At 46.9% G+C, this 17,847-nt stretch overlaps 1 protein-coding gene across 6 annotated transcripts in view; it reads right to left on the bottom strand.

Annotated features, from left to right (window-relative positions):
- The window catches only part of Tnik (TRAF2 and NCK interacting kinase), a 394,212-nt gene extending 379,772 nt beyond the window's left edge, over positions 1-14,440 (bottom strand). For 4 of the 6 annotated variants that reach the window (XM_042678824.1, XM_042678826.1, XM_042678825.1 and 1 more), the window contains exon 1: positions 13,971-14,354. In XM_042678824.1, coding sequence (XP_042534758.1) covers positions 13,971-14,027 — 57 coding nt within the window. In that variant the 5' untranslated portion in view covers positions 14,028-14,354. Of the gene's footprint in view, positions 1-13,970 lie in introns of all 6 variants that reach the window. The other 2 variants (XM_042678823.1, XM_042678828.1) reach the window with 2 other exon arrangements.
- Between the last annotated feature and the right edge of the window lie 3,407 nt (positions 14,441-17,847).

Here is a 17,847-nt window from a genome sequence, read left to right as displayed (position 1 = left end):
TTAATTCAGAAAAACAACAAAACAACAACAACCAAAAAAAAAACACCTCAAGGGAGAATACCTTCGCAACAACACTTAAAAACATGATACTCAAGGAGAAGAACTGGAACCCAGCACCAAGGACAAGTCCAGCTAGGCACTAAATAATTCTGATTTCATAACAAGGTCAAAGTTAACAAGGGCCATCTAGGTGGGTCTTATAGGCAGTGGTTTGGGGGCTATTCCTGTAATATATAAATATTCCAGTATGCCATCGGCTTTAACATAGGGTTGTTAATTTTTTTATTGTTATTATAGAGGTGATGTACAGAGGGGTTACAGTTACATAAGTCAGGTAGCGAGTAAGTACGTTTCTTTTTGGACAATGTCACCCCTTCCCTCACTTTCTCCCAGTTTCCCACCCTCCCCAACCCAACCCCCCCACAAGTTGTATAGTTCATTTTCAACAGTGTCCAGTAAGTACCATGGCTGCAGTTGTTTACCCTTCATCCCTCTGTTTCTGTGTCCCCCCGACCCTCCCAAAGACAGACAAACAAATAAACAAGACAACAGGAAAATAAAATAGAAACAACAACAACAGAGAAAAAAACTTCTAGTTTCCATTTCCTGAAGTTCACTGCAATATTTTTTTATATGATCCTCCCCTAAAAATGTTCTCCTTTGGTCTCATTGTGTGTGAATACCTAGGTAACATAGGTGTTTAAGTAGGGTACCAGTGGCTCACGCCTATAAACCTAAATACTGAGGACATTGAGATCTGAGGATTCCAGTTCAAAGCCAGCCAGGGCAGAAAAATCCTTGAGACTGGTATCTCTAACCACCTACCAAAAAAGCTAAAAGCAGAGCTATGGCTTAAGTGATAGAGTGCTAGCCTTGAGCAGAAAAAGCTTAGTGGCAGTACCTATACCCTGAGTTCAAGCCCTGGGATTCACACACACACACACACACACACACACACACACACACACAGAGAGAGAGAGAGAGAGAGAGAGAGAGAAACAGATTTTGAATTCTCTATATGAGGAATTTAAAAATTATCTCATTGAAAAACTAGCTGGAGATAATACATTCCATGTGATCTTAAGTCTTTTTTGAGTTTTGAACTCTGGGCCTGTGTGTTGTCCCTGAGCTCTTCAGCTCAGCTAGCCATAGCACCACTTCCAGTTTCCTGATAGTTTATTGGAGAAAAGAGTCTCACAATCTTTCCTCCCCGGGCTGGCTTTGAACCATGATCCTCAGATCTCAGCCCCCTGAGTAGCTGGGATTACAGGTGTGAGCCACCAGCCCCCAGCTTATGATCTTAAATCTTTTTTGGGGGGGAGGGGAGGTCCAGTTGTGGGACCTGAACTCTGAGCCTGGGCACTGTCCCTCAGCTCTTCTGCTCAAGGCTAGCGCTCTACCACTTGAGCCACAGAACCATTTCCGGCTTTTTTCTTTTTGCTTTTGTAGTACTGAGGAATCGAACTCAGGGCCTTGTGCATTCAAGGCAAGCGCTCTACCACTGAGCCACCTTCCCAGCCCCAATGATCTTAAATCTTTTAAAGACATTTATTCGGCTGCACAAAGGAAAGAATCACTGAAGGTTAGAGGCATGGCTCAGTTGGTAGATCACCCGCCAATGAGAGAAAACAAATCCATATACCAAACTAGATACATAGTTATCAGATGGTGATATGCCTGTAACATCAGTGTATGCCTGTGATTCCAGCCCATGACAATGTGAAGGCATCAGTGTGATACCAGCCTCATCTACACGGAGAGAACTCTACCTCAAACAAAGAAACGAAAAAGAATCAGATGGAAATTATTTTTGCTTCTTCTCCATTTTCTGCAAAAAAAAAAAAAATCACTCTTAAAATGAAAGGAGAGGGCACAGATTTTTTTCTTTATAATTCAAATAAATAATTGAGCACATTCTGGGTGCTCTATTATTAATAGCCTTAATAATTAAAATTTTAATAATTGCTCACATTCCGTCTGGATTTTCTGCATCTTAGAACTGGAGGGGTCATCTGGTTGCTCACACACATAAGGATTCTACACATATTTCAAGTTCCATGATTGGATTTTTTTTGTCACAGAAAATCTTACCATCTGGATGGATGGATGGATGGACTGCAGCTCTGGGCACAGAAACACTCTATCTCTGAGCACATCTCCAATCCTTCCTCCTGCTCCTGCTCCTGCTCCTGCTCTTCCTCTTCCTCCTCCTCTTCTCCCCCTTCTCCTCCTTTTGTTTGTGTGTGTGTGTGTGTGTGTGTGTGTATATGTATGTATGTATGTATGTATGTATGTATGTATGTATGTATGTATGTATGTATGTGTGTGTGGTCATAGGGCTTGAACTCTGGGCCTGGGCACTGTCCCTCAACTCTTCAGCTCAAGGCTAGCACTCTACCACTTGACCCACAGCGTCACTTCCAGCTTTCTGGTGGTTTATGATTTTCATGGCTTTTCCTACCTGGGCTGGCTTTGAGTGGTGATCCTCAGATCTCAGCCTCCTGAGTAGCTAGGATTACAGTTGTGAACCACTGGCCCTCGGCTTTTTTTCCCTCTTTTAAGCTTCATGTTGAGGTATTTCTCACTAAATTGCCCAGACTAGCCTTGGACATTTGACCTGTTTCAACCTCTAAATTGCTGGGCTTACAGGCATGTACCACCACGGTAGGCCTAATTTTTACTTTTCTGCACTGGAAACATTCTGACACATTTAGACCGCTTAACTCCTTGTACTTTCCTCTACCACCTAATTAAATACATTTATTTGGCTAATTCACCAACTGAACATATTCTGTGCATGCAAGCAATGAGATGATAACCTGTGTGGCCCCGCTTTGTCAAGCTTGTTTTGTTTGGTGGGAATAATTTGTTCTTAAGGTGACCAGGATGCTATTAGCAATCTGACTGAGTGGGGTGACCTAACAGGGCCCAGTTCTGACTTCAAAGCTCCATCCTTCAACAAGACAAGGCACTTCTGTGAACCCCAATGGCACCTACAAAAGAAGGAAGTGGGATTGCTGATCCCTAAAGAGGCAGATTGATAGATAAATGTATTGACCACCAGGCACACAAACATAGTCTCCTTTGGGCTTTCCTTTACTCTTCTTTAGCTTAATGCTTTCATGGCTCTATCCAAAAGGCCACTTGTATCAGAAACCATCACAGCCAGTATTTTTTTGGAGGTGTAAGTGCAATAAATACAACAGATCCCTTCTACATAACTTAATTTCATTCATGCAACTGAGATTTCTTTAATCAATACTTGTCACGTGGCCAAGCATAGTTCTCTAGCCCAGGAAAACTGGTAAAGACACAAGCAAGATAAAACCCAACTAAAAGTATTCCAGTGAAGCAGAACTCTTTTTTTTTTTTTAAATTGTAGATGGTCTTAACTGTTTTAAGACAATGGCGCAGTGGAATGGAAGGCTAGGAGTGTTACTTCACAGATAACACCTCAAAGAAAGACTCCTGACGGAGTCTTGAGGAGTCCTGAGGCTCTCAAGAAAGGGCCCTCCAGGCCTCTATCCTGCCATTGCCAATGTCCTTATCTGGGCCCCCTCCACACTGGAAGGGCAAGATTCGTCAGAAATCATAGTATGGGGTTTCCAAGGGGAGGTTGGAGAACTCTTTGCTGCTGCTCTCTGGTGCTCCACGGTTCCTCAAAAGAGCAACCCTGGAGAGGTTTTGGGGCTGGTCAGGCAGCCTGTGATGGGGTCTCCTCCCACCAACCACGAGTAGACCCTGTTGGAGAGAGATTCTCCAGCTCCTATTGAGACCTTAAGAAAACAGCAGAGCTAAGTGCCAGTGGCACACGCCTGTAATCCTAGCTACTCAGGAGGCTGAGATCTGAGGATCACTGTTCAAAGCCAGTCTGGGCAGGAAAGTCCATGACATACTAATTTCCAATTAACAATAAAAAAAGCTGAAAGTAGAATAGAGCATGGTTCAAATGGTAGAGTGCTAGCTGAGGGGGGGGGGGAGAGGGGGAGAGGGAGAGGGAGAGACACAGAGAGAGAGAGAGAGAGAGAGACAGAGAGAGAGAGACAGAGAGATTGAGAAGCTCGGGGACAGGACCCAGGCCCTGAGTTCAAGCCCCAGGAATGGCACCGAAGAAAAAGAAGAGGGAGGAGGAGGAGGAGGAGGAGGAGGGGCGGGGGAGGAGGAGGAGGAGGAGGAGGAGGAGGAGGAGGAGGAGGAGGAGGAGGAGGGAGGAGGAGGAAGACAGCAGACCTTGCCAGCCTCTTAATTCAGCTCAGAAGAGTTATCCACGGTAAGCCATTGCTGAATTCTTCCACCACAGAATGTGTAAGAGAGAATCAATGATTATTGTGGTTTTAAGCCACTAAGTCTGGCATGATTTGTTTCAGCAATAGATAAGTAATTAGTAATGGTAATGGGTCATGAGTATGAAAGGGGAACTGTGTAGAAAGGGGCCAGAAGATGGAGGGGGAGATTAAATGCTGGGAGGGGGAGAGGGGAGAGGAGGAAGGAGAGAAAGGGGAACAGGAGAACACAATCAAATTACACTGTGTGCCTGAATGGAAATATCACAATGAAACCCCCTATACTGTGAATGCACCCTAATTCAAAAATAGGTAAAAAGTATATATAAATCTATTATATATGAATATATTTATGTGTAATATATTTATATGTGTCTTTTGTGTTTATATATGAATATTGTATATCTTTATTTTGTTACTTATTTTACTATATACGTATATATTTTTTCCGGTGTGTGTGTGTGTGTGTGTGTGTGTGTGTGTGTGTGTGTGTGTGTGTGTGCTCTGTTTGTGTGTCTAAGACTTTAAGACCTTGCTCAGTTCAACCATGAGCCATGTCATGATGTCTGCGGTTCAGCCCTAGCAACCAGCAGCACCCCGGATCACATGCTGATACCTGAGTCCAGGATGAGCAAAGAATGCTGGCTGGATTCACCTGTGCCTCTCTCCCCAGGTGACTCCGATTGCACACAGAGCTACAGGACACCAAGCTGCACCCACATTTATGCCGCACACCAGATTTACACCATCTACCACACTAATCAAACAAATCTCAGTGTCGTAGATCAATACTGCAAAGAACTATGGGCTCTAATTTCACCTATTAGACAGCACCTGAAAAAAATCTAACCTTAGACTCTGGTATGATGCCAGTCTGAAATGATACCAGAAGGGAGGGCGCAGCACAAGGGTCCATCAGCTCTCGTTTCATCCTCAAAACTCAGAACTAAGTTTTAAAACAAACATTTATTGTTATCCTAAAGGTGATGGTTACACGGTCAGGTAAAGAGTGCATTTCTTTTGGGACAATGTCACCTCTTCCCTAGTCCGCTCTGTTTTTCCCTTCCATCCTCAACCACAACTAATTTTTAAAGAATAAATCAGAACCTAATGGTTGGAAAGCAAATCATTCACCTAAAAACGAAGAAGAGATTTACGTTCCAGCACTAATTACTAGTTTATTGAGATGTTTAATTTGTAAGACCGTGTGGGTACCAAGATCTAGAATAGCTATAAAATCATATTTTATACCTTAAACAGACATGGTAACTTTTTTTAAAGGAATTTCTGTCAGCACTGTTGGCTCGCACCTGTAATCCTAGCTACTCAAGAGTCTGAGATCTGAGGATCATGGTTCAAAGCCAGCCTGGACAGGAAAGTCCATGAGACCCTTCAATTAACCACATGAAAACCAGAAGTGGAGCTGTGGCTCAAAGTAGTAGAGCACTAGCCTTGAGCAAAAAACTACAGGGACAGTGCTCAGGCTCTGAGTTCAAACTGCAGTACTGGTTCCCCCAAAAAAAGAATTTCTAAAGAAACTCTGGGTATATAAGTACCCTCAGGCAGCCTCTAGTCCTCAACTGTCTCAGGATTTAAGAATATGTTGGAAGTGATCTTTAGCAGTGTTCTAATCCAAGCCACTCCTCTTAAATACTGATAAATAGAAGCTCAGAATATGGGGTGCCAGCCAGCATGGCAATTCTGGCCTCCAATTGCAGGGTGGTATCTCTCCATTAGACGTCAGCATCTCCTGGACTCTCTCCACTCACTGCGAGCTCCAAAAAGAAAAGAAAAATCCATGTCATCTTCCTTCCAGTGGGAAATTGAAGACACATAACCTACACACATCCCCCTCTTGTATTTTTGGTTAAGCAAGGATATTTATATTTGAGCTCAGATTCGCAGGTTTCAGTTCAGCTCATGGTCACTTGACTCCATTGTCTTCTACTTTTTAATAGATGCAGAAGTCACAAACATCAGGTGGAAACTAAAAAGGCCTGAAATCTCCTCCAAATACCCATACCACACCTCACCACAACAGCCTTGGGATTCTAACCTCCCACACTTGAAATCTCTCAAAATCCTCAAAGATGTAGGTAGTAGGAATTCCTACCCAGAACCTGGCATTATATTTCTCATCACTGATGCTCCTCCAATACAAGCTCTCTCCTGGAGTCGTGTGTTATAGGAACTAGGATTTCTTGATTCTCACAGTGAGCATGGGCCCCGCCTTCCTGAAGGTTCTATACCTTCTCTAGGCAATACCACCTCCTATCACCTCCCTGTACATCATCCACTTTATCGATTGGTATTTATTTATTAAGCACTTGCCATGTATAAGGTACTGGTGGACATTCCTGGGAACATATATGTGTGTATATGTGTGATGTATATTATATATCATATATTAGTAATGTATGTATATATTGCATGTATATATATTAGTAATATATGTATATGTATAGATGAGGGTACAGATACAAATACCCATGTTACTAATGTGCATACCCATTACTAATGCACACACACACACACACACACACACACACACATCCCACACACTACTAATCCCAGACAGAAAGTTCTGTCAGCCAGGCACTGATGGCTCACTCCTATAATCCTATGTACCCAAGAAAGTGAGATCTGAGGACTGAGGTTTGATATCAACGTTGGCAGGAAAGTCTGTAAGACTCCAATTAACCACTAAAATAAAAAAAAAAAGGACTGAGATGGAGTTGTGGCCCAAGTGGTAGAGCACTAGCACTGAGCAAAAAACTAAGGGACCATGCCCAAGACCTGAGTTCAAGTCCCAGGACCAGCAATGCATAAGTAAATAAATAAATGTCTGAGTGTGATGAAGGATATTTCTCCCTCCCTTAGTTGGAGACATTAGGGACAGCTGTGTGGAAAAGGAGAATGTTTATTGTTGGGCCAGTAGATTTTTTATAAAGCAGAGCAGGGGTCGGGGGAGAGGGAGAGAATATAATAAAATGCCCCAAAGAGCACTATGGAGAGAAAAAGGTTGCTTCCTGTGTCATTAACACTGAGGATCCAGGCAGGAGGTCCCTAGGCATTGTAGCTGGTCTTGATACTGTAGTAGGATGCAGACTTTGGCCTGTAGGTTGGGGAGCCAGGAAAGGCCTTAAAAAAGAAATAAACAGACTACGATCATGCTCTCCAAAGACTAATGTGGCTGCAGTGTAGACAGACAGGGAGTGGCAGAGACACGGAGAGGGGACTTGAGTGTTATGCACGAAAGCAAAGTTAAGGGCACCCATGAATAAAGAGTAAGACCCAAGTTCTCAGCCTAGGGTGAAGGAAAATGTGTCTTCAGGGAAGATAGATGTGGCTAGAATCATCTTCCTCGGAAGGAAATAAATTTCCAATGACAGGCAGAACTCATTCAAGAGTTTTCGCTGGGTTCTCTCCTTTCTTCCTCTTCTAGAAAGATTGTATTTATATTTGCATCACAACGTTTCATTCACTGAGATTTTCTTGGAATTCTCAGCACACGGCTGACAAACCAGTTTAGGTCATGTGCTCAGAGGGCTATTTCCTCCACAGGACGGAAGAACCAATTTGATAGGAAAGCATCTTTCAGACTCGTTTATCCTAATTCCTACCAGAAATGGTCAGGTTGGCTGTGTGCCACTGGGCACGGTGATCATGCTGGATGTATGTGAGGGCCCTTCTTGGAATAAAAAATGGTGTCAAAACAGAAGAACATGAAAGATGAATTCTAGAACATATAGAAAAAAGGGTCAGAGTCAGGCACTGGTGGCTCGTACTTGTAATCCTAGCTTCTCAGAAGGCTGAGATATGAGGATCTCCATTCGAAGTCAGCTTGGGCAGGAAAGTCCATGGTAGTCTTCTCTCCAATTAATCACCAAAAAGCCAGAAGTAGAGCTGTGGTTCAAGTGTAAAGTGCTAGCCTTGAGCAAAAAAGCTCAAGACAGCACCCAGGCCCTGAGTTCAAGCCTCAGTACTTGCACAATACAAAACCAAAAAACAAGAAAGGGCAACCTCCAAGACTCAAAACTACAAGATTTCAAAGAACCTCAGAGATAAAGAAGGAAATGAGATAATGAAAAGAAACATTTGTTATTCTTTCATCAACAAAGTATCCTCCGACCTCTTAAGTAGATAATTATGCAGACATCAAACCGTGACTTACATTAAGTTTTGTACTAATGATTACTCCAGTTAATAATGAATACTAAAGGTGCTGGGAAGGTGGCTCAGTGGTAGAGCGCTTGCATTGCATTCATGAGGCCCTGGGTTCGATTCCTCAGCACCACATAAGCAAAAAGAAAAAAGCCAGAAGTGCCGCTGTGGCTCAAGTGCTGGAGCGCTAGCCTTGAGCTGAAGAGCTGAGGGACAGTGCCCAGGCCTAGAGTTCAGGCCCCACGCCTGGACCCCCCCCCCACCTCTCCCCCAAAAAGAAATGTAATGATGAATACTAAAATGCCTGTGTATATTCTCCAATATTCAGGTACATTCTGGCTCACCTGATTTTGTCAGGAAGCGGTCACTGCAAAAGGAAACACCCAGACAACATCCTACCAACAACAAATGCATCTCATGAAAAATCTGCCCTGTGGATTTCATTTTTACACACTGGGTCTCGATTCACGCATCTTTAGTCTTCATTTTAGACCAAATGGAAGTGCTATCAGGTACTGAATTAATGGTATTTCATGATATCTTTAACCTTCAAACCTCTGATCAGCTTTGAAATCTTGAGCTATGTTTAGGTGTTCCCTAATCCCCAAGAGAAAGAAGACAAACTCTGAAAAGTTATATGCTAATAAATATGCTTGAATAAGGGATCATTCATAAAGAGGAGAAAAATTTAAAAAAAATAAGAGAGAAAGAAGGATGAGAAGGGAGGGGAGGAAAAGGTGTTTTATGAATAATTTTGATACTGATACACATTATACAGTACTCTCCAGAAAGCTAGCGCTATACCTTAAACCTGTCCCCAAAGCAAAGCTCATGTGAGGTCAGGAGGCCGAGGGTAAGGTCACGCTGGCACATGGGGCAAAGGCCACTAAGGTCTGTTGAGAAGGAGCCACTGTGTGCTATATTTTACTCAGCATTCTTTTCTCTTAGGTACCAGTGACTGGGATCAAATGTTGGTGGGATTAAGTTTCCCATTAAATTCTTCTTAATCATAGAACGTGTGTGATTGGTGCCTGGTGCTCTGCAAAGTGTTGCCATAAATACTGTGCTTTCTGGAAGCAGCAGGTGATGGAAGCCAGCAGTTGGAAATCATGCCCATTTTTATGTCACCTTTAGTTCAATGACTTACTCCAAGTCACAGAACTAACAATGAGGCCTAGACATAGAACACAGAGGCCAGTGTCCAATTTCACTTCGTTCATTCATGTGCTTGATCATTCATTCCACAAATGGGGCCTCTGGACTCAAAGAACTCTGTGGGCCTTCCACAAGTTTTTACTGTGGAATAGGCAGAAAGAAACCCCTCAGAGAGAGAGAGAGAGAGAGAGAGAGTGTGTGTATTCATATGCACATGCTGGAGTGCTGGTACTGGGGCTTTCTCTTAGCTTTTTTTTGCTCCCAGGGTGGTGATCTACCACTTAAACCACAGCTCCATTTCTGGCTTTTTGGTAGTTAACTGGAAATAAGAGTCTCCTGGATTTGTCTGTCCAGGCTGGCCTTGAACTTTGATCCTCAGATCTCACCCACTTGAGTAGCTAGAGTTAAAGGTGTGAGTCATCGGAATCAGCTTTAGATGAGCCAATTCTTTTATCTTGGTTTTAATGGGGGGAAAATAATGACAAACAGTGCTTGGCCCAGGAAGGGACCAAGCAGTAAGGAGAAAGGTTAGCTTAAATAGCCTAATTTTGTCCAAACACAAAAGTGTGTGTGTGAGTGCTGGCAAAAGCTGAGCATATAAGGTTAGCACTGGCCAAACCCTGGCATTGGAAGGCCTACCCTGTAGACTCTGCCAAGGACAGCCAAGATACTCAAGTTCAGAAACCTGTTCATCTCCAAAATCTCTGGGCTGAGCCTACAACCTCGGGTGCAATAAAGTATCCGAGTAGCAAGTTGCCTCTTTTAATACTGTGATGTCTTGAAGCAAGAATGACTCAAGCAGGTTTGAATGAGGAAATTGTTTGCGGGAGCCTGTATATGTACACACATTTTCGTACACCCACATGGATAGAGTTTATACCCATAATACTATATATAATATCTGTAGCCACCCAGATTATACAAATCATTTCCAGACTCCATAAATCTCACACACAGAGACATCCGAATAATGTGTGTGTCTAGACTAACCCTTGGGGACACGCTCAGATGGAGATGGGTTACTGGGAGGGGGTGACCTGAGCGGGCAATGCCTCAGTCCTACGTGACTAAGGCAGCTATTTACCCACAAAGGAGGCTCTGAAGGAGGGGTTGGGGCGTGGGGAGGAGATGAATTCCAAAGGTGCCTGAATTACCTTTCTCCATAAAGAACATTCCATGATTCTGGGGGAAATGGATTTCTCTCTGTCATTTAAAAAAAATTGTATTCAGGCAGAAAATATATTATTGATTTCTGATCTGGCTACAGACAATGTGACTTGGAGCAAAGAGCACTGATTGAGGGGATAAGAAAGCTAGATTCCACACCCCTCCCCCCCCCCCCCCCCCAGCCACTCTCCATCTCCCTCCATCACTGTCTGACCTTGGGCAACAAATTTCAGCACTCTGGGCTTCAGGCTCCCACTTGAACACAGTGACTGTGGGTTCTACAATTTCTCTTCTAGCTTTCTGTGTATGAAAGCATCCCCACCCTACCCCTCATTTCATCTGTCTCCATGAGCTCTTAAAAAAAATTCAGCACTCAACACACTTGAATTCTGATTGTCTTATTTTCTAACCAAAGATCTCCATTTCACTTCTCCAAACCATCCACATCTTTGCAGAATTTAGAGGATCAGTACTGTCACTGGCTGCTCTGGTTTGAATTAGGCATTGTTCTTCTTTGAGGCAAAATTTCAACTGGGTCCAGTCTGGGATCACTGGTTGAGAACAATAAGCCCCCAAAGTGAGAAGAGTAAATAAAGGCCTTTCCTCTCCAGACAGGGTCTGCTTGAATGTATTGAGCCCAGGATTTAAAAAAAAAAAAAAAAAAAAAAGCCTTGGTTGTGTACATTAAAGAGTCCAAAACAGCGACAGCCTGGAAGCAAATTCCACTCTAAGCCACCGACCTTGGCTGCATCTCAGGGGTCAGGCATCCCTCCGGAGATGCTCAGCAAGCAGGTTTTCCTGTCTATGGGCTCAGGAGCAAGAGACTTCTCCAGAGCCTATGTCTCCAAACTGGACCAGCAGAGAGATGACCTGTCCTCTGATTTGTGGACGCATGTGATCTGCACACCCCACTCATGCTCACGCCAGCCCTGGTTGGAGGACCGTGGATCTTGAGCACACATTGATCTGCATGTTTGCAGATAATGGATAAACTGTGGCTCTTTGTATATCTGGGAGCAGGCAGAAAATCAGAAGCAATGAACAAAATGAGGCAGCTGAGGCCACAAAGAAACATATCGATTCAATCATGTCAAGATATCTCTTCAAAACACAGATTGCATGAGCAGAAGTCTCTCAAGAGTGTGAACGGACAGCACTCCGGGCAGCCTAGTGGCTAAGCCTTCAGGCCTTGTGCTTGGTGTCTCAGAAAACCTTCCCTCAGGAAAAGCGCATGAGAGACCAGTCCTGGCTCAAGTTAAATCCACAGCAGCCCCATAAGAGCAGCACTGTCAAGAATCCAACTGGATCATCGCATGCCTTGCCCATTGTTCAGACCCCTTCCTCTTGGCCCCTCCCCTCCCACATCCATCCCCCAAGTCTAGGCCATCCATCCACCTGATTAACTCCCAGCCACAGAACTAGGGCAGATGAGCCCCCGGTCTCGGAAAGCAGGAAGCCACACACTGATCCAAAGCACCGACGCTGTTGCCAGCCCCCATCCCCAGCTGCCCAGCGGGCATCGGGGTCTGGATGTGGCATTTGGGCACCAGGGAAACAGACAGCTTACTGTAATCACGCATGAATGAGCTTTGGCTGCCCGACTATTAGACTGGCCCATTTCAAACAGCCTACAGCCCCCCCACACACACCGCAACACACCCCTACCCTGCTGAAATCTGTCCTCTTGGACCAATAGATTTGCGAGGGGGAAGGGGCTGGAAATAAAACAAGGGATGGGAGTAAAAAGAGAGGTTTAGGGGGAGTAAAGAAAAAAGTCACTTTGATCAGAGAGGTGGTTTTGTTTTTTTTTTGTTTTTTGTTTTAATATCTGTAGAGGAAGAGGCAATGTCAGGGAAAGCACTGATTCAGGGAACCGGCCTGGAGATCTCGCATCCATGTGAGAGGGAGGGAGAGCAAACTTCCACCCGTTCTGCCAGTCGGCAGCAGGGAAAGCCACCATGTCACCCACCTCCCTCGCATCGGGTGCATGCACTTGCTGTTTTATTTTATTTTTGGTTCAAGAAAGAAGCACCGTGTCCAATCTTCCTCTGAACCCCGGGCTGCCATCGTCACCACCACCCCTCATCCCCTCTCCTGGCAGGCAGCTTCTAATTAAAATGGCAAGAGAGCTCAGCCCCCTTCCTCTAAGGAGGGAGCTGGGCTTGGGGGGGTGGGGGTGGGGAGGCGCCGAGGCTGCGCTGGGATTCCTGCTATTCTGATCTCAAAACGGCAGCAAAATGGATTCTATATGGGTGATGTCTTAGTCAATACAATGAGACGGCGGCGATCGTCCGAGGCGATCCACGGGAAGGGAAAGCGAAGCTGTGGGCCCTGGGGGTAGGGGATGCTGGAGGGCTGGGAGGTGTTCCACAAAGGACTGACCACAGACTCGGGGGAGGGGGGGGAATCACACATTCTGGGGAGTTCCGGGCTGATGGCGGGGGGGGGGGGGGGGTGGCGGGGAGAGGAGGAGGAAGGTGAACAGAAAACACATCCCCTTCCACCTGCCTAAGTTCAGCCATAAAACTGAAATGTCACCGCCTCCAAGTCGGAAAACCCAGGCAGGGCTAAGTTCTACCCATAAATAAAGGTGAGTGGTAGACTGGCGTTTAGGAGGGCGCCGAGGGGGGGGTAGGGGAGGGGGAGGGGGCGCCGTGGCGTGGACTGGACCTTCCCCTCCCCCCGGAGCGGCGGGCTCGGCTGGCGGCCACAGCCAGGCTCGGGCCGGCGAACGCCAGGGCCCCGTGTCTTCATCCAGGTGATTCTTCCTTGCGAAAATAAATACATGAGAATAAATAAAGAATTCAGTCGGGCCTCGCGCCTTCGCTGGGGACGAACGCCCCGGGCGTGTGCCCGCGCGCGCACCATCCGCACACGCACACACATCGACATAATGCACACATGCACACACATGCACACGCGCACACGCGCGCGCGCGCGCGAGCCCTTCCTTCAATGCTCTTGCATGTGTGAAGATGGGACTGACGTGAAGCTCCGCGAGCTCTCGGACCCACGGCCACAGCCACCGGAGCCCGAGCCCGCCCCGCGCAGCCCCGGTCCCCGGGGCGCTCCCCCGCACCACCCCCCCGATCGAATCCACACTCAGATTCCCCGCGGCGGATCCTTCCGACGCCCCCCCCCCCCGCCCGCTCGCCCCCACGCGGACCGCGGCACAGCCCTCGGAGAACGCGTCCCGCTCACCCTCAGAGCCGAGAGATCGATTTCATCCAGGCTGCGAGCCGGCGAGTCGCTGGCCATGTCTACTTCTTCGCCGGGGAAGCGGACCCGCACCGCCCCGAAGCTTCTCCCGCGGCAGTTCGCCCTCGGTCTACTCGGCGGGCGTCCTCATGCGGGGGTCGCGCGCCAGCGGCCCCGGGCCCAGCCTCCCCGCCGCCCACCCCGGCCCGGGAGTCGGATCGCGATCCTCCGCGCCTCGGATCCTCCCGTGGAGCACGCAGCCCAGCCTGCGCGGACGTCCACGCCCGGAGCCGCGCGCCCGGAGCCGGCGAGCGTGCGGGCTGCGCGCCCTGGTCGGCTAAGGGCGCCGGGGCTGCGAGGGCGTATTTAACTGGGACATGCTCCTCGCCCGAGCGCGGATGGCGGCCGCACCGGCTGTTCTAATGAGACACATCAACTCCTCCACTCAGCTGGGGAGGCTGGGGGCGGAGAACACGCAGAGCTGTCCATCACCGCTTCCTGGGCGGAGGGGGGAGGAAGCCAGGGCGGCGGGGGCGGGGCCGCGGGCGGGGCGGGGCCGCGGCGGGGGCGGGGCCCACCACGGGGGCGGGGCCTCGCGTCTGGGCCCCGCCCCTCTGCACCAGCGCGCGGGGGCGGGGCGCGCACGCTCTCCGCCCGGGCTCCCGCAGGCTCCCGCGGAGCCTCCCCGCGCTCCTCGCCGGCGCCCGAGCTCCGTGGTTGTGTGTCCCACGCATGCACTGCACCAAAAATGGCCTTTCTGCCGCACCTTCGTACAGTGCAAACGCGGTAAGGCTGGGAGGGGGAAAAAAAACACTGAAGACGAACCCTGAGACACCCGTCTTCCCCTCACCCCCATTAACTCTTTGCCGATCGGCATGAGGCGTGTCGCCGCCACCGGTGCTTATAAGGCCTGGACCCGGGCGCGGGGCGGGGCGCCGGCCCTCCACCCCCCCATCCCCGCCCCGGGTGGGTGCCGCACGCCCGCCGTCCTGGGTTAGCTCGTCGGGCACAGCGGGACCCGGCGATCGGAGCTTCGTCCGCACGTGGCCACACCCAGCACCTGCTCGGGCCGCAGCGCCCCACCGAAGCGACCGAGTGGGCACGAGCAGCTGGACTTGGGGGTGCTTCAGGGAACCCCCGGTGGGCGCCGGGGACCCCCACCTTTCTCTCTGTCTCGGAAGGCGGCACCCAGGCGCTGACCCGCCCCTAGGATGGGCAGAGTTGGGCTGGCCGGTGAAAAAGAGAAGAGCAGTTTCTCGACGCCCGCCCCGTGTCCAGGCTGGTGTGACCGTGACAATGACATTCGGTGACCAGGAGTGTGAAGTCACCTCCCCACGCCCCGCAGAGCCCTTTCCCTCCCGCCTTGGCCACGAGAAATAGGGAGAAAACGCGAAAAGCCAACCAAGTCTGATGAGCCACAGAGTCAGAAGAGACCTGGGGCTTGTATTGAGGGCCTGGGCGCTGTCCTGGGGTGTTTTAGCCCCAAACTGGCTCTCTACCACTTGAGCCACAGCTCCACTTCTGGCTTATTTTGCTGGTTCGTTGGTGGGTAGACTCTCACAGACATTCCTCCCTGGGCTGGTTTTGAACTGCCATCTTCAGATCTCAGCCTTCTGAGTAGCTAGGATTACAGATGTGAGCCGCTGGTGTTGGATTATAGGAAAAATATTTGCAGTGCACGTATCTGATAAAAAAAATTAATGCCTAGAATATATAAGAAATATCTTTTGTTTGTAATACTCAGGGATTACACCCATGTAAAAGCTATGTATTCTGAACAGGCAAATACTACATGAATAAACAAAACAAAAGAACTTGATTTTAATAAAAATTAAAAGTGAACTCTGTCCTGCTCCAAAAGCATCTATGCCCCTCTGCTAAGATGAGCGTTTACATGACCAAGTTATTTGAGGATGTTTTAAATTTACATATTTTTAAAGCTTATATAATTTATATTAATATCTTTAATAATATATATTTATATTCAATTTTAGTAGTATGTCCTAAATGTGTAATCTGTAAGTAGTTATACAAAGGAGGTGCCATTTAACAAAGCAGTTTGTGAATACAATGCATCTTGATCAGTGCCACCCTTTTGTGGCTATTTCCCATCTCTTCCACTCCCATGATAAAAGTTAATTTTCTTTTTTCTTGTGCCAGTACTGAAACTTGAAATCAGAACCTCACACTCTTCTTTGTTTTGTTTTTTTTTCAGTTCAAAGCTGGCGCCCTACCACTTGAGCCATACCTCCACTTCCTGATTTAAATAGCAAGTGGTAATAATCCGCTTCAGAAGAAAGCTCTGGAATGACTGGGTGTGAGTGGAGGCAGTTAGTTCATCCACTACTTTCAAACAACATCCCATGTTTTCTGGTTTTGTGAATAATACTGTGTTGTCTGATAGCCATTGTGGGTCATGTAGGGCTTTACATGCCCCAATTTGGAACTTGAACCATCTCCCATAGTGCATGAATGTCAAGTTCCAGCTGTTGTTTTGTTTTTTAAATGCTTATTAATATTTTTCTGTAAACCAGCACTTTTAATCTGGACACCAGTGGCTCAGGCTTGTAATACTAGCTACTCAGGAGGCTGAGAGCTGAAAGTCGCAATTGGAAGCCAGCCCAGACAGGAAAGCTCTTTAAACTCTACATCTCCAATTAACCCGCAGAATAAGTCACAAGTAGAGCTGTGGCTAAATTGGTAGAGCACCAGCTTTGAACAAAAAAGCTAAGAGACAGTGCCCAGGGCATGAGTTCAAGCCCCAGGAAAGGGGGGAGGGAAAAAGAAAGGGAGAGGGAGAGAGGAGAGAGGAGGAGGGGGAGAAAGAAGGAGAGAGCAGCAAATGTCAGGGAAGACATTCAAGCCTTGACCACAGGGAAGTTTTCCTCTTGGCATCATGTGAAGGATTGAGATAGTGGATTCTATGATGCTTGTAAAGTCCACAGAAGAATTTGGAATAGCACTTAATAGACGGAATAGTTATGAAGGGAACTGGAAAAAATATGGATCTGGGAGGAAGGATGCAGTTCAGCTTCCAAACAGGGAAGAAGAAGAGAAGAACTGAATGGCAAGATACAGAAGACCTTCCAATGGCCTTGCCTATTTATTATTATTTTAAATTCTCAAGCAATTATTGCTAAGTGTTTGGAATGGTTAAATCTGGATGGATGATTATGGGTATTCACGATATCACTCTGTTTATATACCTGAGATCTTTTTTAATTTTTAAAATATTTGTAAAAGATAGGATCCCAATGGAAGTTATCTTCTCCTTTTTATGGTCAATGTTCTTTAATAGCAAATCTGTATCAACTGAAATCACACTATGGAACTCAGAAACACCACATCTGGAATTCCTCAAAGTATACTACATAGTACAAATCTATAGGCATGGCAGGAAATAATTTTTATATATTATATGTAAAACCTTTTACTAATTTACACTAGTTATACAGAAGAGGATTTCACTGTTAAATTTCCACACATGTTTACGTATATTCCAATCAAACATCCCCTCTAGAGAAAAAAAAGTAACTATCTCTATATTTATTTGGTGTTCAAGACAGTACTTTGCCTGGAACTCAGGGTCTCAAGCCTTTACTGGGCTTTTTCACTAAGGATTGGTACTCTACTTCTTTTTTTTTTTTTTTTTTTGGGTCCGGTCGTGGGGCCTGAACTCAGGCCCTGGGCGCTGTCCCTCAGCTCTTCAGCTCAAGACTAGTGCTCTACCACTTGAGCCACAGCGCCACTTCCGGCTTTTTTTTTTTTTGCTTATGTGGTGCTGAGGAATCGAACCCAGGGCCTCATGCATGCAAGGCAAGCGCTCTACCACTGAGCCACCTTCCCAGCCCAGGTACTCTACTTCTTGCTACATTTCCAC

The sequence above is a fragment of the Dipodomys spectabilis genome, unplaced genomic scaffold (genome assembly GCF_019054845.1).
Source record: "Dipodomys spectabilis isolate Male_0828 unplaced genomic scaffold, ASM1905484v1 ptg000050l, whole genome shotgun sequence".
Lineage (NCBI taxonomy): Eukaryota > Metazoa > Chordata > Mammalia > Rodentia > Heteromyidae > Dipodomys > Dipodomys spectabilis.
This window is presented reverse-complemented; position numbering and strand designations above follow the sequence as displayed.